The sequence below is a fragment of the Athene noctua genome, chromosome 1 (assembly GCF_965140245.1).
Source record: "Athene noctua chromosome 1, bAthNoc1.hap1.1, whole genome shotgun sequence".
In the NCBI taxonomy this organism is placed as follows: domain Eukaryota; kingdom Metazoa; phylum Chordata; class Aves; order Strigiformes; family Strigidae; genus Athene; species Athene noctua.
Window position 1 is genome coordinate 101329090 of NC_134037.1, and position 22856 is coordinate 101351945.

The 22856-nt window shown below is 37.0% G+C and overlaps 1 protein-coding gene across 1 annotated transcript in view; it reads left to right on the forward strand.

Moving 5' to 3' along the window:
• The window catches only part of HAAO (3-hydroxyanthranilate 3,4-dioxygenase), a 37860-nt gene that overhangs the window by 9326 nt on the left and 5678 nt on the right, over positions 1-22856 (forward strand). Inside the window, exons 3-6 of the mRNA XM_074926005.1 lie at positions 7492-7575; positions 9194-9300; positions 12172-12261; positions 12971-13014. Coding sequence (XP_074782106.1) covers positions 7492-7575; positions 9194-9300; positions 12172-12261; positions 12971-13014 — 325 coding nt within the window. The remainder of the gene's footprint in view (positions 1-7491; positions 7576-9193; positions 9301-12171; positions 12262-12970; positions 13015-22856) is intronic.

The window sequence follows — 22856 nt, forward strand, 5'->3', positions numbered from 1 at the left end:
TTTCTTTTCTTTTCTTTACAGTCTTGTCTCTCCCTCCATCTCCCAGTTCATACTGGATTATCCCTGGTCCCTAAACCATTCCTGTGCTGTTTCTTTTTTTTTTTAAAAAAAAAACCCAAAACTTATCTCTTCCTCCCCTTCAAGTTAGTTTAATATAATTTACCACATATTTTTTATATTTTGCAAGATGTTCCTGTGTTTAAAAAGAATTTGGCCTACTTTAATAAGCCTAAACCCATTATATGACTTTCCAACAGTATAAGAAGTTGGCAACATCTATGAAGGCAGAATGTATATCAGTATGCAACAGTATAGTAAATTATTGTTAATTCAACTGGATACAAGATTTTTTAGGTATCAATACATCCTCATTTACATAGAAAATTTCCCACAGTTACTCAGCAACCAAAATTGAAAACAGAAAATTCCTATCAGATAGAAAAATTGGCAATATACACATCAGAAACATCATCAGTTACATATCAGTTTAATGTATGGGCCGATTTTGTCCATTTTTATGGAGGCACAATAGTCATGCACTGAATTTTACCATAGCTGTTTATCAGACACATTTGCACCTTCCTGTGATCTAATTTAGATCCATGTTTTTCATTAGAGAAGAATCGTGAGGCAGAGAATATCCTAATAAAAGGGCATTCTAAATTAAATTTTGGATTAAAAACACCCATTCAAAACCATATTCAGCTCATTATTTTGTCAGGTAAAAGGTCATTTATATCCTGAGTGACAATTTGAAAGACAAACTGTATAAGCATTCTGATAGCAGGCCAGATCATGAATGCGAAACCCCACAAATTCTTTATGCAAATTTAGCTGATGCTATTCTACTAGTATTACTCCTATAGTAAAGAGGTGTTAGTTTAGAAAAGAAAGTTAAATTTAGAATTTTTTATACCTGTTCACTCGTTATTTTATGCCTGTTATCACACAGTTTGTAGTGTGTCCTGTGGCACAACTTGCACTTGTCAGCCAGCAGTTCACAGCAGCAAGGGGTTCACATGCAGAGACAAGGGCTTAGGAGCATCCTCCTGCTCCTGAGTTGTTCGTTGCTGGTGCAGTTGATGTGCAGATGAATCAGGAAGATCAGTTCTGACTGGCTAATTATGAGAAAAAATGGAAGCTTGATTTGGACTCTCTTCAAAGCCTTTTAGGATTATCTCCTGAACAGTCATTTAGGCTAAAATGATAACAAGTCTCGCACATTTTTTTTTTTTTCTCCTCTCAACAAGCAGAAGTTTCCTAAATATGTAACTCCACATTTTCTTCCCTCTTAGTTTTCTGTGTACTACCTCACTTCCTTCTTAATTTTCTGTGCAGTATTTATTTGCTGTCGTTCTTCACAGAAGTCCTGCCTCACACCTGAGACATTGTTTTCCACTGGACAGGTTTTATAAGGAATCAAATCAAGCTGCACCTTACAAGAGATAAACCATTCATATTCTTTGGCCTGACTTTAGCACTGTGTCATATTCAGTCTTTTTCCTGTTTGAAAATGTTAAGTTGCCCCTTGCTCCCTTCTCCATCAGAACAGAGTCAACTCGAACGTTCTCTGCCTCTAAATCAGACTCATTCTCAAAATGAAACTGAATTGCTTTGGGAAATGCTTCTTCTGTTGAAACATGGCAAAAAACCTGCTGTGAGAATAGACGTATATATCTATACAAACAAAACTTTATGCACTAACAATAAAGTGTTAGTGCTATATAGCCAGTCTGGTGAGGTTTTCAAATGAATCATTATTCCAACGTACCTCATTTGTCAAGAGAGCCTTGCATTATATGGACTAGTGACTACAATTCTTGTGCAACTTGATGAGATCAGTTAAAGCTTCTGTGGCAGTCCTGACATGATGCTCAAGCCCACATGGCTATGGGGTAGCAGGTGCATTCCAGGTACCAGGGAACGGTCCTCAACATACTTTTGTCTCTTGAACTTTTCAGTAGCATTTGTGACAAGAAGGGTTTTGGCGCTTACACAGCTCAGAGACTTCATGGTGTATTTACTGCCTTTTTGCTCACTTGCAAAGCCTGAGGGAGGGGAGGAAACCTTCTAATCTTATCTTATAAATTCATTATATAACTTCCAAAGAAATAAGGTAACTGAAAACTGAAGGGAATGGTAGATTTTGGAGGAAGTTAATGACAGACAAACCCCACAATCATAACAAAGATTATCTGTAGTAAAAGAATTTCAGATTTTATTTACTGCATCATGCGGGCTGCTTTGGGGGAAAGCAATATATGCTAACAGCTAAACCGAGGATCAGAAAAGTGTTTAGGGTCCTGTCTCTTTACATACTTCAGTCCACCACTTAAACACAATGAATCTCAACTAGCTGACTTTAATTTAACAATTTATATTCTGATGTTGAGTCTACATAAAACAGTGCAGTTCCATGCAGAGAAATTCAAATCAGCCTTTCATCTACCACCTGCAACATATTTGCATTGGCACAATATTTTGCTTGGTTTTAAAATCTCTGCTTCTCATTGTGCCGTGTGTATTTTACTCTGAATTTCTACACTCAGCATCTAGATCGTTTCCTATGGATACAGCCACCTAAATACTGATGGAGCCCCACAGATCAGAGCCCTTACACTGCAGTCCTAAAGAGGATTTTCAGAACAAAAATTCCCTCTCCTTTAATTATCTTGGCCAATCTCTTCAGCTTCTTCTAGCATATTTACATGGTCTGATTGAGATACAGAATCATAGAATCACAGAATCATTCAGGTTGGAAAAGACCCTTGGGATCACCGAGTCCAACCATCAGCCCTACTCTACAGAGTTCTCCCCTACACCATATCCCCCAGCATCTCATCTAAATGACCCTTAAACACATCCAGGGATGGTGACTCCACCACCTCCCTGGGCAGCCTATTCCACTGTCTGACCACTCTTTCTGTGAAAAAAGTAACACCTTGCTCTGAAACGTGGTACAGATTTGAGGTCACATCTACCACAGCTTCTCTGAGTTTTCTAACCTGAGTTTTGATTTCTCTTTTTCTCCCCCTCACACACACACCACAAGTAAGACTTAGCTCCAGTTGCTGACAAATTACCTGCTTAAATGAAGCCTGACCCCTTCTTCTAGCATATGTTGCACTCTAGTCAGCATGCTTTTGAGAAACTCTTCCCTAGCAACTCAATTCTCCCTTTGCATTGTATGGCAATAATGGATGCCTAAAGAGGAGAAAGAGGGGCTAAGTAAGCATTCCCAGTAGGTAGTTTTTGTGGTGCTTATCTCCTAAATAAAACTGAGAACATGAATCACAGCAAAACAAGAGAAACCTTTTTGCTTCTTTACATTTAACCCCCCCCTTTATTTATCTGGTGAAGACTCTGAATATTTTAATAAGAAAAAAAGCTTCTATTACAAAGTAATAAGGGTGATGATCTTTTTTTCATCAGAAAGAGATTGTGTTTTCAGAAATTGGTTTGCTGCATAAAACCGTTGGGATGAGTTTGGGCTAGTATTTAGGTTTCACAGATGACATGTAAATGAGCAGAGGGGAAAAATACCCACAACATTGTTTTCTCTACCTTTCTCATCTGTTTGGCTTCTATACTTCTGATAGCTGAAAAACCTTGTGATGAAAGAAGAAGAAAATTGTTTTTCTGTGCTCAAATAGATCAGTCGCCTCTGAAGTCTGGAGAACACCCAGGATCTACTCCCACATCAGAATTTGAGTTGCTCTGCAAATTAATTTAGTATTTAGCATTTTGACAAGCAATACAAGCCAGATATGCCAAATCAGAGCTAATCCCAAATTCCAGTTTCAGAAGCAGTCAGTATTCAAAGTACACTTGCAGGTATATTTAGAGGTCTGTGAATAAGCTCCCAGCTACAAAAGCCCTCAGTGCTCTGGGCTCCTACATCTAGGCAGATTTTGATATCAAAGGTGGATCTAAATTAAATTACATACATTACTGTACATAAAGTAAAATACTTGTTTTTTAATTGGCCTATACAAACCAATTAAAAATACTGAGTTCTTCCCCTCCTGCATGCTTCCTTCTTTACTCTGCTAGGATACACATACCTAGACAAAGGAGCAATACTGTTCTCACCACGTTAATACGGCAGGGGTGGTAGTGCTCTTTTTAAGGTAGTGTCCACACTTTTTTTTACCCTGTTGAAATGAGTTTCTATCAAGACAAGCAGCTTCACTGAAGGGAATAGCGAATTCCCAATTCTTTGCATCTCCACCTATCCTTTCCAAAAATGCCTGCATTATTTATTTTATGAGTCTTCATAATTGGGTGAAATACCTCTTTACAGACTTGACATTGATTCATCTCTGGTCATGCTGCCTTTCACTGCAGCTTAACACAGTACTATCATATTTGAAGCATAATCAAGAAGGTTGAAGCAGACTAAGGAAGGAGGATGTAATTATCCTACAGTAAAGAGAATTTAAGGAAAATTAAATGAGTCAGAAAACAAACTCAGTCTTAAGGGACTTTCAGTGTAGTTTTCATAGGTATAACTGCAGTTTTAATGATCATATTGAGCTATGTTATGAAAAAATGTTATCCTTAGTGTAAAGAATGACTTCTAGGTGGCTCATAACTTCTAGAGGTAGGTTGAGAAGTAATAAGAGGAGGTGTTTTTAGAGTAATCATAATGCAAAGATGCCACATTGTTAGCCGGAAAGCTAAACAAAAGGCAAAAGTCTGGAGAATGAAAGGAAAAAAAGAAGGAAGTATAATAATAATAAACAGATAAGAACATTCAGTAACAGAAAGCAAAAAAAAGACCGGTGAACAACCTTTGTTTCTTCCTTGAGCCATATTTTTCACTCAGAAAGACAAATCCATTCCAATTTTGACCCATTATGCAGTAGCAATGTACAAATCTAGGCTTTTCTGCAAGGATATATATACACACACACATATATATATATATATATATTACACATAACAAGAGACCTCGTCATTAGTAGGATGCTAATAGACTGAAAATGTTGCATATTTCCTCAGTTTTCAGTTCTGCTGTGGAGAATGGATACCATATTATCCCAGTAAAACCAGACCAATTAGGAGAGATTATTTTTTCAGGTGGCATGAACTCTGCTGACTTACTATCTTATCTATCTACACATACCTATTTGTGTATATACATACATGTGTGCATGCACCACCCACACACCAGTACTTCCTTACTCAGGCCTTGATTTTTCCAGGAGATATTTAGGAAAGGGTTAGATGTGCCCAGAAGGCAAATCTCGGTCAGCATTTAGAAAAAAGTAACATTCCAGCAGTACTGTATTGCCAGTGTGTCCTGTGAAATGGGCATGGACTGTAACTCAGTGAGACATTAAACAGTTGACAGTTTTCTTGATAAAAGTTCAAGGTATAATATAAGCATAGCAATAGATTCAGTAACTAGTGCCACTTGTATTATTCACAGTTACATCAGATGATTTATGGATGACTGAAACACTCAGACATTTAAAAAAAAAAAAAGTTTTGAAGAACAGACCATAATTTACTGTGAAAGGTACTATTTAAAATCACTCAGAAAAACACTTTTATTGACAATGTGTAGCCCACCTCATTCCTCCTTTCCCATTGCAAAACAGTTCTTTTAATTCAAAACTTAGTCTTCAGAATCTTTACTTATGACTCTGATGCTCGAATACTGAACTGGATTGCCCCTTTCCCCTCTCCAGTCTTCCATTACCAGAAGGTTTGCTTAGCTGCATGATTCACAGTTGCAAGCAGAATAAAACTCTGCCTCTGTTGTCCTTTCCCTCACCTACATGTCCTGTGCATGTGTGCAGTAATAGCTCCCTCAGTAGTTATAGGGAAGATAATACTCCAAAGCTCAACATTTCAAAAAGGACCTTTCAATTTCAGCATTACCAGTGCCCTATTACCAGTGGCCTGTGTGATAATCCATCAGGACTTTACGGTCTTAGATGAGTCTTTTCTGAAATGAAGGAGAGATCATTTCCCCACTCAAATCACTTTATGTCATACAACGAGCAGTTAGCCCTGCCTGATGTGCTCTGTAACGAGGGCTGCTGTAGCATTTTGTATGGTTATTCAGTAACACCAAAGAAAATGACAGGAAAAGAACATGGGAAATGGAGTGCAAGGAGGATAAGTAGCCTGGCACCATGGCCATCTTGATAAGAGTTAAAATTTATCCATGGTGATATCCCTGGCACAAGGTGAACTTTTCACTCATGTAAGAGCTCTCAGCATCAGCTTTTTTCCAGTACATCTTCAGTTCTCTAATATTTCACTCCCTTGACAGCATATTTATTATTTCTTATGTTCATAGAGGTGTTTCTTGAATACTAGTACAGGGACATGTAATAGTATTTCAAAACTCTTTTGGAATAATCCTGATTCAAAAAATTGATTGTTTCTAATGTTGGAAAAGGTTTAGTCTGGGATTTTTATATGCTTTGGTGGTTTCTTTTTTCCCTTATTTATTTTCTATTTTGCCAAAATTGTAGTGCATTACTATAAATAAAATTATTTTCATGATAGTTCTAACTTGTAATCATGTTTCAGACAGTTTCAGCTGTACTAGCAGTTATATGAATTAATGTTTAGTTTCTAGATATGGCAGACGACTAGATATGCATGGAAAGCATATAGAAGCTTGGCAGAGAGTGGCAGAAAAGTTGACTTATTAAAGTAATATTGCTCTGTATTATATAACATGAGGAAAAATGTGCTCATTATTCCAGGTCAAAGACCGACCTGCTTACAGTTCATAGCACAGTTCTGCCATGAAGCATGAGGCTAGGTCAGAGCCCCTCAGAGCCCCCACAAAACTACTCTGAAAACAGAGCTGTGGAAAGGTCATTGAAGACAGAATTATGGGTTCAGTGGTTCTGTCCTTACATATGCTTCGAATGTAATCCTTTTACATACACAGTAGGAAGAGGAGCAGCTGTTGCTGGGCTTTGAGAGTATCCACAGAAATAAAGCAGAACAGCTTCCAAATGGGCAATTATTCCCAAATGAGAAAGCCCCATTAAAAATTAAACAACAAACCCAAAAAACCTGTGCATGCATATTTGGAGCTTATTTGGAAAAGTGACATTTAATTTGACTGAATACAGTAGTGAAGACCCTGCTACATCTGAAAACAAGCTTTATATACAGGGCAATTAACGGATGTCTGAACCATAATGTCCCGGCCCCACAGAGTAATCCTCAGGAGTAAAGACAGTGCAACGGAATTCCACTGGGTTCACAGAATAGCTCTATAAGCAGTTACAGACCTCTTAGATTGTCAAATGTATGTAAGATAACGGAAATAATATGTATTTAGTAACATTTTCAAAACAGCAAAGGTTGGAAGTCTGCTATTTATGGTTAGAAAAAAAATGTAAGTATTTGCAATTACAGATTGAATGTATTTATACATGTATCATTTATGTACAGAATATGAAGTACGGAATGTTTTGGAGTAGTTGCTTTAACGTTACTTTCCTATTCCTTCAGCTTTTTTACCAGGTTAAAGGAGATATGTGTTTGAAGATAATTGAAAATGGGAAACAAAAAGACATTGTCATCCGAGAAGGGGAGGTAAAACAGGGTTGTTTTTCTGTTATTATTGTACATGTTAAATGAATATTTAATTAATAATTTAAAAATCAATTTATCCTTGCTGTGCAAGAGATGCATCAGGATAAGAAAAATTTTAAAAGTCTTGAATGCAGTATAGCAAATTCCATGTAATTAACAGCAAACTACAATACACTGTGTTCAACATTTCATTATTTCAATAACAGATAAAAATCTTTCTAAGCATTGGGGATACCCATTCAGGTAGTCAAATCATATCGAGAAAAATTCTTATTCCCCTGCATGACATGGAATCTGCCCTGTGTATTCAAGTAATCATTTGTTTACACATTGTCAAGTAGATACTGCCCACCCACTCAAATATGCCATTAAGCGAACTGCCTAGAACTGTGAAAGAGTTTCAGCTACTTTCAGCCTTCTTTAGTCCTCACACATCTAGCATTTGCAACCATCACAATACGAGAATAGTTTTAAAGGAGCAATATATGGATAAAACGTATCCAGCTGCAGTCAGTTGTTTTTCCTTATAGTAGTGGACTTGCTAAAGCATAGATTGCAGTGCCCTTAATGAAAGCATGAGTAGATATTTTACTTAGTGTTACTACAAGTTATTAGACGTACTACAGCTGCCATTCATTATTATTGTCACAAGCTTGAACTGCACTCAGACTTTGAAAGGATCTAGTGGGGCCAGCCTTTAAAATGAAAGACATATTATCCCCAATAGCTTGATGTCACTGAAAGATACAGATCTGTGTTTTCAAACCTATAGATGGTGAAAATCTGGTAATACACTTCATACTGGAGAAATACATCTAGCTGAGATCTTGGCATGTACCAAAAGCATTAATGAAAAGGAACACACGTTATCCTTAGTGTGAAGACTGACACTAGTCCTGGTGAGGCACTATCATTAGCTCTGTTTTGCAGTCAGAGCAATTGTAATGACTCGCCCAAGCTTGGCTAAGAAATCTGTAGTGCTGAAGAACACTACAGGCTTACCACCTTCCTACATAGTCAGATAGCTGCTAGAAAAAGGTTTATTCTCAAACCTCAGTAATAGACTTCTCTCACCCAAATGTTGCCTATTTACTTTGTCACTTGCATGAGTAAGCAGCCCCTCATATTTGTTATTCTGGAGAGAATAACACTCCTCATCATGAAATCACAGGTGCTCACTGTGTTTGGAAGGGTACATGTGGTTGATTAGTTTAGACATTTTTCTTGAGCTGACAACAAACTTGCTTTTTATTTCCATTTCTGCTACTCAGAAATTGCAGTAAATTTATAAATTCCAGATGAGTAACTGGTTAGATTTTTTTTTTTTCATTTGTGTCTAGCAATGACGATCAAACTTGGAGGAGGTCACGTGACTGCAATAAAGGCAGTGCTGATTGTGGAGTCAATGGTCATCATTCACTCAGAAAGGAAGAAACAGTATCTGCTGGGTTGTTGGTACCAAAGTGGGTACAGCTGCAAAGGAGCAATACAGGATCAACAAAGAGTAGGGGAAAAGTGGGGCAAGGAGCAGAGGGTTTTGCAGGTTGGGGGGCAGAGGAAGGACAACACAAAGAATAAAGACTTCTTGACACTGATGCTTTCCCATTTCTTTGAATAGATGTTCCTCCTACCTGCTAGGATACCTCATTCTCCTCAGAGATACGCAGACACTGTGGGTCTTGTGATTGAGAGGGAAAGATTAAAGACAGAAATTGACGGGCTCAGGTGAAGTATAAACTGCTGGCCGATCTGTTAGGATTCATATCAGAAACTAATTTCTCATGTCAATACAATACTGAATTTTATTTTCCTGATAATTTATCAGATTCACCCTGGAAATTTTGTACTAATTTTATCCACACATCTATTAATCTATATGCACATAAACAGAGATCTCATTTAGCATTTGATCTAGTTAAATAAGGAACAGCTTGAAATGTCTTAAATGCATGATGTGGTTATTGCTATCTACTTATGTATTGCCTACTACTATCGTCTAAGTTTTAAAATCACAGAGCTCAGTAACAACACAAATCAGAATTTTTTTTTTTTTTTTAATCAATTCTGGCAAGCAGAACATCAATTCCTTTGTAAGCACTGAAACCAAAAGATGAAGAGCAGCTTTCCTGGCAAGTGTGTGGGAAGCTGGAAACAGAAGTCAATTTTCTTAACACTAACCCCTCTACATTGTACACACCTCTGCCTAGCTTTTATTGCCTTATGAGAACAACATCTTCAGAGAAATGAGAGGTTTATTCTGTATTCTACTGGGAGACAGGCTAAGCCTTGTCCTGTGGTCATACAGAATTCGTAAGTCTAAGAAGGCAAGTTACAGCGGTAACATTAAGCCAAGTTGGAAAAGCTGTTTTGATATTAACTAGATACAACTGACCAAAGAGAGTTTACAGCTATTCATGTAATTTGCAAAGATTTAAAATTGGGGCAATATCTGCAATGTACTGTTTCTGTCCTTTTGCCTATGGCTTTGATTGTTGCATGGGTAGTGTCACAGCAGGAAGATTGCGAACGTGTAGAGGTAGAAGTATACGCTTTTTCATTAAAAAAAACCCAACAAACAAACTAAAGAAAGATATAAAAAACTAAGAAATGGACCATTGAAAAAAAAAACGCCTGCTTGGCTTCCAAACTAAAGACAAATCCAGTTAATTGAAAACATTGTTCACCTATGCACTTGTCCTTTTTCTTTCCTTTCATTGCAGGTCTGTGGATCATGAGCCCTTGCATTAGTAGAAAGATATTTTGAGCTAGAAACAATGGGCCAGCTATTCAGATAACAGTATTTATTTGTAATAAAGGAACATAAGTAGCTCTAGGTAACCTTGTACATGAAGCCAGGGAATGGTATGAGCTAGAGAGATGATGAATGCCTTTTTAGGGATCCCAGGTAGATCTAGAGATTTGCACTCCAATATAGTCATGCTCTTGTGGAGAAATTAAACCAAAAGCTACCATATGGTTTGCAGGTGGAAAAAAATGATTGGATTAACAAAGCAAATTTAAAAGATCTAATCAAGTGCCTGGAAACAAATCACTGAGAGGTTTTTAGTGCCCTTGTTTTCACACTGACATGATGAAAAAAGGCACCTGAAGTTTTGGAAGTGAACAATCATGTCATACTTTTGAACATACATTGCCTCTCTCTGTTCTCCTGGGAAAGATGGGGATTTACAACCAGAACCCCTCATCTTCTCAAAGTGTTTTCACTCCCAGCCACATAAAGCAGAGACTGTACAAGAGGAAGTCATAATGAACTTGGAAGTATGGTGACTCAAGGTCTAATATTACATTACTGTTCCATTATTTATCATGCCTACAAGCCTCAGTCATAAATCAGAGCCCCTAGCATGCCAGTTACTGTACAGGTAAAGAATAAGTAGCCTGCCCTAGTGTTTCAGGCTAAGTAGTGAATTTCGTGCTTTGTACCATAAGAAAAATGCACTAGCTAACCTTAATCTTATGGCAAATGAGTACAGAAATGAAGTTTGATGTTAGGTGTGTGGTTGGATTCTTTAACACCTAGTAAGGTGCAAAGTCCTTCCCAAGTGCAAAGCCTTCTCCCAACCAAGACATTTGTAACATTTTCCTTCTCTATAGATTCTCTGTGTTCAAAATCTGTGCTTGTAGCACAGCTTTTTCCATATTGGAGGCATTAATAACGTTATTCTGTGTACCCTGTTTTTGCAAAACTTAAGGGGCTGGGGAGCTCTTAGAAAGTTTCTGGACAATATGGGTATAGATACATAAGACAGACATGAATACACAGATATCCAAAATGTAATTACATAAGTCTTGTTTCTCTCTTCAAATACACATTGCAGTGACTTTAACTCAAAGGACACATTAGGAGTTATTTACAATCAGTCACAGTATGAGTGACTGTACTGGAGCATCACTCCTTTGCCAGTCCGTGCAATCTTTTTTAAATCTGTAGGTAAATTCTGTGTTTGCCATTCCATAAATTACAGCAACCTTGACCTGCTGATCTCAGCACAATTTATTTATTTGTTAAAACATAAAATAATGCAAGTGAAGCACTAAGAGCTAAATAACAGTTCCCAAATTCATACAACAGACAACTGTCTATGTTTTGCAAACAAGTCCATAAGCCATCTTGTTTTCTTATCAGTCCACGCATGGGCAATAAGTAAGCCGACTCTCTCGAATATGAACATTTATTTCATAGCTGCACGGAAGCAGTTACTGGAAACAGTATTTGGGGCCAGTTATTTTTGCAGTAACTACATGCAAAGTGAGAGTTATTGGTCCCAAGGGACTATGGCACCAATCATTTCCAGGATTAAATCTGGAAAGTTTGCTAAAGGGATTTGATGACTTCTCTGTGGTTGATCAGCAGAACTACAAGGCCCTCCACAGAAGGTTGGGCACCCCACCCACCAAGTCAGCTAACCAGGGAAACAGAAATCTTCCATAAATAACCATTCTTCAGAATAAAGTACACCAAGCTTGAGAATGACATGCTCTTACACAACTTCAAGTAACTATCTTCTTGAAAAGACTGACACTGCCTGGTCAATTAGTTAATAAAATGATTGACTAATGTTTTTACTTTCTCAGATACTATGTTGGAGAATCAACTAATGTCCTCTTTGAAAAATGGTTTCACTGTGAAGATCTTGGCACTCAACTTATACCAATAATTCAAGAGTAAGCTTTTTTCTGTGTAAATTTTAAAAGAACAGTTAAAATGATCTAATAGGTCTTTATCAGTCTGTGACTAGTATAGTTAATTTTCTATTTATGCTGCATTTTACATAGACTTGTTAAAAGTTAACTGCTGCTCTACAAATCTTTAATCCTATCTTGTATACCCCAAACTCATTAAATCAGATTTAAAAAAATATGAAAATCAAGTGCGCCTCACATCTATCTGGTAGATACTTTTTGAACAAGTAAAAGCACACTGTTGCTAAGGCCAAGAAGAATTGAATGAAAAAATAACACTGAATTGGTGCTAGGTTAACTAGGTAAAACACTACATTGCCATAAGGCCTCTTTCACTCTTGCTTTAATTTAAGTACTTTTAATTATATTATTAATGAATAATCAGGACTGTGGCAAATTCGGTAGAGAGCTGCTTTCTAGGAAATGTATGAATGCCATCAGTTAACTAATCAATTTGTTAAACAGTTGCTAAATGTGAACAAGGAAATTGTTTAGTGACATGAATTTTGGCGGACTTCCAGACAAACCCTCTATCAGTAAAATAGGTATAGCCCTGTTGAATACATGTGATAGTAGCTGAGGATCTGTCACATCCATTCTCAGCACAAAGCTTAAAGTCCAATATTACTGCCTAGTCTTTGTTAACCTATAGAACATGAACATGGCTTTTTACTGGTGTTTATTATTCCAGGTTTTTCAATTCAAGACAATATCAAACCGGAAAACCAAATCCAGGTAATGCAAATTAATTTCAGAATTAGAAGAATTATTGTATCTGAACAGTAATGATTCTCTCCACATAAAATGACTAAGTTTCTGGGTTTCTTTCTGATTATGTAAATTAAAGTTACTTTGGGAAGTAATTCCTCTCATTACCCCAATCACAAGTGAAATCATGATTACCAAACAGCATATTGGCTGTTCATGTGATGCCATCATCATGACCTATCAAGTAACTGTAGAGTGTGAAATCCAGTATCTCTATCCTTGCATGCCATTCAAGTCTTGTACTAACAAAATTTCATTTCTGACTCTGCAGAATGAGATTTTTGTTAGTTGAATCTACATACTTTATACCTACTTGTATTCCTTTACCTATAACTATACACTGCGATTTCCTCTTGAGAAATAAGAACACCTAGAGAAAGATAGATACTTTTAGTTCACGGAGAGTCTGATCCATTTAACACTTTTTTTTCCATGCTGCCTTGCCGTATCTTCAATTTTGCCTCTCTTTGTGGGTAGTGATTACAACTTCCACACTGGAGTAGATACTCCAGTCTTAACCCCACTCTTGAGTCTGTTGGACAAAGACATAGGACAGAGTGACTGTTAAAGAAAACTAATTTATTAGTATCTTTAGGAATCAGATCTCTCAAACATGATGGTTGCTTTCTGTACGGCAAGTGAAGTTTCTGTTGCAAGGATACTTGCAACAACACCTTCAGTGGGAAACTGGTTTTGCAGAAATCTGACAATCCTGTTGTCAGCTCTACATGAACACCCAGCATGTGCATGATCCATTGCTACTGATTAATGTGGAAAATAGCACCCACCTGTCTTAACTATGTACAAAACACTACACTATGTGACCATTTCTGCACCTGCAGGAACAGTTTCTATGGACCATTTGCAAGTGGTTTAGTTAGGTGCAACCTGGCCAGTTCTGCTGCAGGAACTACCTGCAGAGTCTCCATGACAAAGCCAGGTTCTTAATCAACACATGTAAAACTACAAATCAGCATAAACACAGCAGAAGCTGCCTGTGGGATCTCCAGGACAACCTGAGATTCCCAACTGGAGAGTTCCTGCACCAGTTAGACCAATGCTGTTGTGAAAGCCACCAGTTCAGTTGATCCCATTGCTCAAGTAGATCTGTTGTTTCAAATCAGTTTATTGTCTCACTTATGCAGATGATTGACTGGGGGACATCCTGCACCTGGAATCAAAGGAAAGCAGGAAGTTTATGTCTCAGGTGCACTGCATGTGCACACATGCACAGCCATAATACTCAGCTATGCTGCTCTTACAACTACATGACAAACTTGAATGTCATCCTTTGGTCACACTCATAACTTAAATTCCGTAGCTCTTGCCACAAGTTAAATTTTAGTTGCCCTCTCTAAGAAGTTTTTGGAACCAGTTATCCTTAATCTCCATATTCATTCCCAAATGTCTTAAGTAAGACAATTTTTATGAATTACTCTGTTAGAGACAAAAGTTCTAGTGAAACATTATTTCCACATCTATCCCATTTCTCAGCTTGATAGTCACCATAAAAATGTCACTGCCTGCCGTTTTAATAATGGAACAAGTTCTTACTCAAATCCTAAATCGGGGAAAGATGTTTTTTGCATGTACATCAACTTTCTTAAAAATAGTTGACTAAATCATTGTCAACAATATTAAAAGTTCACAGAAGAGTCCGATGTATGAGATAGCAACCTTATAAGCCTTTGCAATTAGGAACTGGTAAGCCAGTCAGAAACCCTGCCCAAAAGAATTTGCAGCTGAACCAGCTTTTGGCATTGGCTCTTTGACTGACTAGGAAATATGTGTCTCAGAAAAAGGGTCTGTGTTTCTTGCAATCAAAATGTTGCTGCCTCCAAGATCATACTTTTCTTAACATCAAAATGTGTTTATTTTTATTTGAGCTTATTTTAATTTGAGAACATCACCCGTGTGACATGTTTGAGTGTTGGTGGTTTGTCTTTGTTACGGGTTTTTTTACATGAGGCTGGAGGTGTAGTAGGGCAGGTACTGTCTCTGACTGTGTGTTCAGTGTCTAGCAGAGGAAATACAATTTCAGATAGAGCCTCTAGATGCTGCTGTAATAAAAAAAAAAATAATTTCACACATACTATTCCTGTTCAATACAGCAATTTACAATAAGCATCCCTCACCAGTCTGAGCTGAGAGCTTAAATGTCAGTAACAAATTAATTATACCAGTGCAGGAAAAAAAATAAAAATTAAAGGTTTATATTGTTAATACTTTTGCAGAAGATTAGAGCTAAAGAACAAGCCTGACAATCAATCAGAAGCTATGTTACATCTTGACACTTTTTAAACACAGAACTCTTAGAAATTGTTATTGATAAATCCAGTACAGAAGCTCTTTCCTTGTAATTTATTCAAAAGCTATAAAAAGGCCAAAAGGCATGAGAGACTTTCATTAAAGCTGAAAAGTTTTTATCAAGACCAAAGAAAATAAAGCAAGTAACCATAGTTATTTTGTTGAGAGCTCAATACATCTTTTTACCCTGAACGGATTCTCCTTTTGGATTAGCCACTAAACCAAGACAACAAATACTTGAAATGCTCTTGGTTTAACTCTTGCTGTAAGCAAAAAGCAGTCAACAAAGTTACATAGCAGGCTTTCAGTCTGAGGAACAGCTTAAATTTTCCAGTTTTCAGTTCTCATGGACAATAAGAAGCTTAAAGTCTCAGTGATGTTTTATACATGAGGAAAATACCCCAGGTTTTTAGTTACAGGAGTTTTAGCTAGCAGCTCCTGTAACTGTGAGAGTTGGGTTTACAAAAAAAAGAAATAATCAAACAATGTTTGACCAAGATATGAGTAAGCTGGTAATATGTTCCTTCTGGAGGCATACCCAACTGACAGAGAAATAATGATTTGGATTTATTCCCTCAGTAGCTCTCTTTTTTTTCTTAAGTAGAAATCAACAACCAGATGACACTTGTAGCATATAACAAGCTACCAGTAGCTAGCCTATGCAGAGGGCTGGGTTTCAGCCTCTTTCAGTTTCTCTTCTGAAAATCCAGAATCCCGTCAATTTAAAAGTGCCAGCTGAAGCGCTCTCGGGTTCATCTCTACACAAGCCTGAACTCACCTTTTTAGAGAAAAATGGAATAAAATTGAAGAAAAACATCTTGAAAGAAACCCTTGATTGCAGCTCACTCATAGAGGAAAGCTATAATTGGAATCAATCAAGCTCCAATTGCTTTAAAAAAAACACCACACAAAAAAACCTCAACCTAAGTCCAGACTTTTTCTTGATTTATTTATGGTTTCTGGCTCAGCCAACAGTAGGGCAAGTCCCTCTGAAAGCAGGGTACTCAGAATATATGAATAGACAGAAGTAGCTATTAAAAAGATACATTTTTAGAAAAGGGACTCAAGTACCATCAGGTGAAATACAATCAGAAACTTGTATTGCATGCAATCTTCCCTGGAACTGTTTTGTACTAATTAGTAGCTTATTTTGTTACCACATGCAGAAATAAAGCCTGAGAAAATTCTCCCTTTTATCAATAGTGGTGAATATATTTAGGATATAATCTAAACATGGAACACTCAAGATAGGTTGGTTTGGTTTACTTTACACAATTTTTGACATGAGGAATCACAGTTATCAAAACAACTTTTGCTAATTTCAGTTGAATCACACTGGAAGCAAGATTCTCTCAAGGTTGCTATTTCATCTCAGTGTTACAGTCAAGAGGACAAGAGACAGTTCAGACGGACAAACCCCAGTTCTAATAAACAGTGATGTCTGAATATTGTTTGCAAAACTATCCAAAGTTCAAAAGTTTATCTTACCGTGCTCACTGAAATAATCAGGGCTTCTTTTATGTGAAATTTGATGGGGAAAATTGCAAGAAAAGACTTCCTAAGATAGGCTTGTTTAAAAATGATCTTTAAGAACATTAATGGTGTAGATAGAATGTCAGGTTTTTGTTTATCCAAATTAATTAATCTACTTCTAATTATCAATGAAATTTTAATGTCCATAAAAGCTTTACTGTCAGTGGACATACAGGTACATAACACAAAACCCAGTCCTGTAGTAACTTCACTAGCAAAACTTTCATTGATTCTAGGCATATCTAGTCTAATTTACAGTCTGAACTTAAAATCTGATTGGTGTTGTTAGAATACAGCACGGTTCTATGCCTGTGATTCACGGCAGCCAAAACTTAAGGAACTGAATGAGTATAAAAAATTGGGTGCTTTCTTCAGTCGGTTGGAGTAGGAATACCATACAGCCTAGGGCATGGTCTATAAACAAATGTTTTCTGGTTTCAGCAGTGCTATTACAAGTTATAAGGGTGAGCTTATCACTATAAAAACCAGCTTCTGTACTGTCATCCTCTGTAGCTAATCCAGGGCAACTTCTGTAGGCAGTATGTACTGTTCAGGCTTGTTTCACTGGTGTATAACGAAGCAAGTCAAAAGAGAAGTATTAGTAACTGAAAATAAGAGAAAGGTAAAGAATAAAGATAACTGGCTAGTAGGCAATATTAATTCAATTAAAACTACCTCTGAAAAATAAAAATAAGGAGAGAAAGAAATTCTTTCTTCATTTACACTAGAGCAAATGTAGGGCCATTCTTTTGAACTTATACAAATATTTGCACCTTTCTGTTGTAGGTACATTGAAATAATTCTAATGGTGATTTTGGAAATAGGTTTTATTTGGTATGAAGCTGTTTAGAAAAACTGAATATTTGATTCTCTTTTCTCTCATCTTTTAATGACTTCCCACTTACCTAGTTCTCTTCTATGATATGTTACTTCTTTCTGCTTTGGGTACTTGTATTAAAAGAAACAGCATATGAGCATTTAGATATTAAGGAGTGTTCCTCTAGGGAATTTACTTTGCAAACAACCACCAGGAAGTCTCTAGGACAGAACAGTATTCAAACCAATACGAAGAGTCAATAATTTTAAACTGTGTACACCCACCATAATTGTACAATTCTCTGAGACACTGTCTCCATAAATTTTATCAACAACTTGAATCTACTCCTCTTTCATATCATCCTCACTGTCTCTATTCTGGCAAAGATGCTCACATAAATACACTGTTCATCTTTATCCTGTGATAATAAATCCTTTAAGTAACTTCCAAGTCATGCTCATATCTCTCCTGAAGCCCACCTGCAAAGGGTACATAGGTGGAAGAAGGGAATAGAATTACAGTCCTGTATGACCATGCAACCTCTCACTGGTTTAATCCATTTCCCCTCCCTTCATATTTAACAACTTCCCACACCACACCGGTCTCCAGTGAGTATATAGCCATTACTGGAGATGAAGAGCTCGGACAAATCAACCTAAGTCAGCAACATTTAATACACAAATAAAGTGGATTTACAATGTCCGGAGTATGGTTGCTATAATTTGCCATATGGAAAATTCTGCTAAACTTTTTAATCCCAAACTACAACACATCATCCAAAACCCAGGACTGCAGGCTGAATATTCTCTGGAGCCAGGAGTGCTCTGAGAAGTTTGTTAGGCTCTCTAGAGCCTAGATCTGCTTGTGACAACAGTCACCAAACAAAAGCCAAAAAAAGTCTCCAGGAAGCTGTCTGCTTCTCCCACAATATTCTCAGCTGAGCATCCTCAAAGAGAGGCAGAACGTAAATGGTAATCTCCAGGAGCTCTCCTAATGCTTCACCATGGGAACCAAGCCACTTCTGACCTTTAGTACATAATGCATATAATAAACTTATTGGGGAAATTGGAAGAAACGCCTTACAAAGTTATTTTCCATTCTGTTCAGACTTTAGTGAAAAAAAATCTAATATTTTTAAGAGCTCTAAAGCTCAGAGCAGTTTCATAACAGGTATGTCTTCTCTAATAAGGTAGATTCTTTCTTCCTTACGCTCTTAAATGCTCCCCAGACAGCAACATCTGAAACAAAAAAACTCACTAATGGAGTCACTGACATTTTCACTAGTGTTTCTATTTAGTAGTAATAGCTCATACATGCTGTGCAAATCCCGTCTCAAAAATGTAGTGAGGTCTTAACACTTGTTATGAAATATCCCATTTGTCTTCTATGGAAGCAGAAGTTATGCACAAAGATGATTAATGAAATGCCCACGGTCATATAAAAGGCAGATTCAGAAATTAAAATTAAGCTTCCTGATCTTAGGATTGGTCAGTATTTCTCAATAAAAATGTATCCTTCTTAATTACAATGACCTAACTATATCATGAAAAGCCTTTAAACACAATTACGGTGTAAATCTTGCAGTTTTTTTGTTCTAATTTATTCCCTTCCTTCTGGCTGGTGATACCTCCTTTTGAGGAGGCTATATTTATTATGAAAATATTTTTCAAAGCTTTCATCATCAAACTTCTTTGTTTCAATTAGGAAAAAAATAATTGTTGTTTAGTTTCCAGCATAGATTTAGTGACACAAAGAAAAATGTGCCTAGAAATAATTACAGGGACAAGTCATAAATTAGCAGTCATGCCAATTCTCAGGGCATGCGACAAAAACAAATACAGTTACACAAGGAAATGTATGATTACACCAAGTGAGTGCTCTATTTTCAGCTAAATGTTTCTGCATCTATACTCAACAACAGTGAAATGAACCAACTAGCCCCAAAGTAATCAGTCACCTTCAGTGATTTTACTCTGGATTTTTATATGGAATGAGGTAACTACTTGTTTTTTCAAACTTAGATGCCTGAAATTACATCCCTCAGTCCACAGGTTTTATCTGCAGAGGTACTAAACTCCTACTAGTCTCACCAGCATTTTTGTTAACATCGAGAATAGAGCAGACTTCTCATAGGAATTAGGTAGGCACATACGTGAAAAACATCCCAGGGTATATATTATTGCTGGCATTGGCTCCTTATCCCTAGTCTGAACCATTTTACACTCAGCTAAAAACTAAGAAGATCTAACTGCTCCATTCTGGATAAGGATGTCTTCTGCTTTTACAGAGGGAGGCATCATTTGTGAGGGACTTTCTCATATCCTTGCATGGAGAGGGGGCCACAGCATGCAGGGACGGACTGTTTCTGAGGCAGCACAGTGACTTACAATGGAGGGGCTTTCATAATTAGTAAGAACATATAAGGTGACTTGAAGATTGTTCCATCTAGAATGTGCTGACTAGAAGTGAAGGATAGCATGTCATTGAAAAATACTGTTTTTCATAAAGCAAATACGTATTCAGTTTGATAGTTGACACTATTTCAATATATTGTATTTCATGTGTTTTATTGCTCTTTTCCTTTGCAACAAATCTCAACGAAATAAGATTTGCAAGATAGCTATGGAAAGACCTGGGTAAAGTAGGGCTCAAGAAACACTCTGGGAGAATGAGATGGTCTGATTTCTTGACAAGAAAGCTTAGGCACATCACTGGGGTAAGGAGGGGGAGCTTCCATGTAACAAGTGAGTTTGGGGTAAGCAAATAAACCCACATACACCTGATAGGCCAGTGGCAGTGCTCTTTTACCCGTCCTCTTTATTGTTATCAGAAGTACAGTACTCCCAGCAATTTTAAGCTCTTCCTTAGATCATCTCTGTTGAGGCTGTAACTACCTGTACGTTCACTGGCTGTTTTCTTACAAGCTGTTCTCTCCATTTTTGCACAGCTTCACATTCTCAGTCTCAGTACAGTCTCTATTGGTTAACTGAAACCAGCTTCCTCTAAAATCTTTTTAAAATATTTACAAACTCATTCAGTAAACATGATGTATTTTTCAGCTTAACATGATATCATATTCTAATTTAAACCTGAAAAGAGCTATAAAACCCATAAAGAATGTATTACTGTGATATGAATATTTAACAGTAATGATCTACAAAAATGGACTTTACTACTGAACTATTTAAATGGATCTCCTGAACATGTAAGAGAATACTAGATTTGATGTTCCATTTGGTGATATATTACTTGGAGATACATACACAAGAATTTTAGTTGACTAGCTTAGCATTGCCATCTCCTTGCATTTTGCTGGCATATTTTTACCTTTACCATCATTAAACATGTTGTCTCTTTGTCTCACAGTATTACTAGAACATAAGAACTCCGGAAACACACCAACTCACACTCTCTGAGATATTGTTGAAGGCTAATGTACAGGCTAAGCAGAAATATATTCAACAACATCTAAATATATGCCATTAGCCTGAAAAGAAACATTCAGTTCCTTTGGAAGTACCAGGCTTCAACTGTGATATACGTGGGATCGCAAAATACTGGATCCTCCTCATTGTAGCTCATTAGCTCGAGTTCAAAGCACTAGAGCACCTGCAGCTTTCAGCGTCATGCAAGGGATAAGTATCAGGGTTAAATGACGACTCAGTCAAGTAGGCTATTAATAATATGCACACACGTCATGTATTTCATCGTCACAGTGCTCTCTTATTTGTTCTGCAGTAACAATCAAATCATCATACTGGATCACACTAAAGGTTTGTTTCATGCAGTCTGTTTTCAAAGGCCATTATGCTATCACCAGGCAAGTGTCATTAACATCAAAATTAGCAATAAGATAAAATCAAGGCCTGCTGCCAAGTGTCAAAAGACAGTCCTTGTCCTGAAGAACTTAAAGTCTAAATAGAAAAGAGTCCACCTTTACTTGGAAGTAAATGAAACTGTTAGAAAGCGCCTGTACATCCCAAGCAAGAAAGGGCAGTGCTCCATAGTAAGCGTAGGCCCTAAGTACGCACAAGTCACTGTTTACTGTTGTCCTGTGTATGTTATCCCTGTTGATCAGGACAGCTGGAGTCAGAGATCACAAGAGAGAGGGAAAAGTAGCAAAATTGTGTTTGTGGAGAATAAGTGACAGAAGTTAAGTTACAAACTTAGAAGTTTATAGTAACTTTTCGTTGTTAGATTTGCATGCTTCTTGGTCAGAACACAAACAACAACTTTGACTTTTTTGTACCCTGAATTCTTTGCAACTCATGGGGAGCATTCATAGTTCTGCTTGCCTAAAACATCACAGTGCCCGACATAGAGACTCAGCTTTTTGCTATCCATTCTCCAGCATCTGAAGTCTGAACTCACCTGTTAGCTTGATTCTGGAATTCTGGATGATATATCCCCTTGAGCTGAGCAGGATAACCACGGCTTCTCGGTATGAGTCTCTTACCCTACTGGGTACTATATACCATTTGGGGGGAGCGGTGGTGGTTTGTTTGTTTTGTTGTTTGGTGTTTTGTTGGGTTTTTTTTGGGGGGGTTGTCTTTTTAATCTCAGCTAGGACCTGTATTTTAGTAGAAAGCCCTACCAACAGGTAACATTCTTGTATTCCAAAAGGCTTTTTTAAATTCAGGAGTGACCTGTTTTGTTCTGGTAACAGAAAACAAAACAAAAACAAAAACAAAGAAAACCCCACAAACCCACAAAACAAAAAAAAGCTCTATCGTCTTCGCATTACTTTAGAAGGTAAAGATTTCTACTATTAATAAAAGAAAATATTTTAAAATCTGTTGTGATACTAATTGCACTGAGTGCCTTTGGATAAAATGTCTTTCTTCTCCTCTGCTGTGTGCAAATATATATAATAATATTTTAGACCTTTATTTTCTATCTATCCAAAAAACAACTTTCCAATACAGCTATAGCTGAATGTATCCATAATTTAAGGACAAAGTGTATAAGTGTTCCTAATTATCTCCAAAGCAAGTTTGTTGAACCTATGAAAATTAAGGAAAAAAAAGTCAGACATATTGCACTGTGAAAATAAATCACTAGTGACCTTAACACTACTTTTTAGTGTTATCAGGAAATAAAATAAAAAATGTTCAGACTAGATTTTGTTAATATTTCCAGGCCCAGGTCAGAA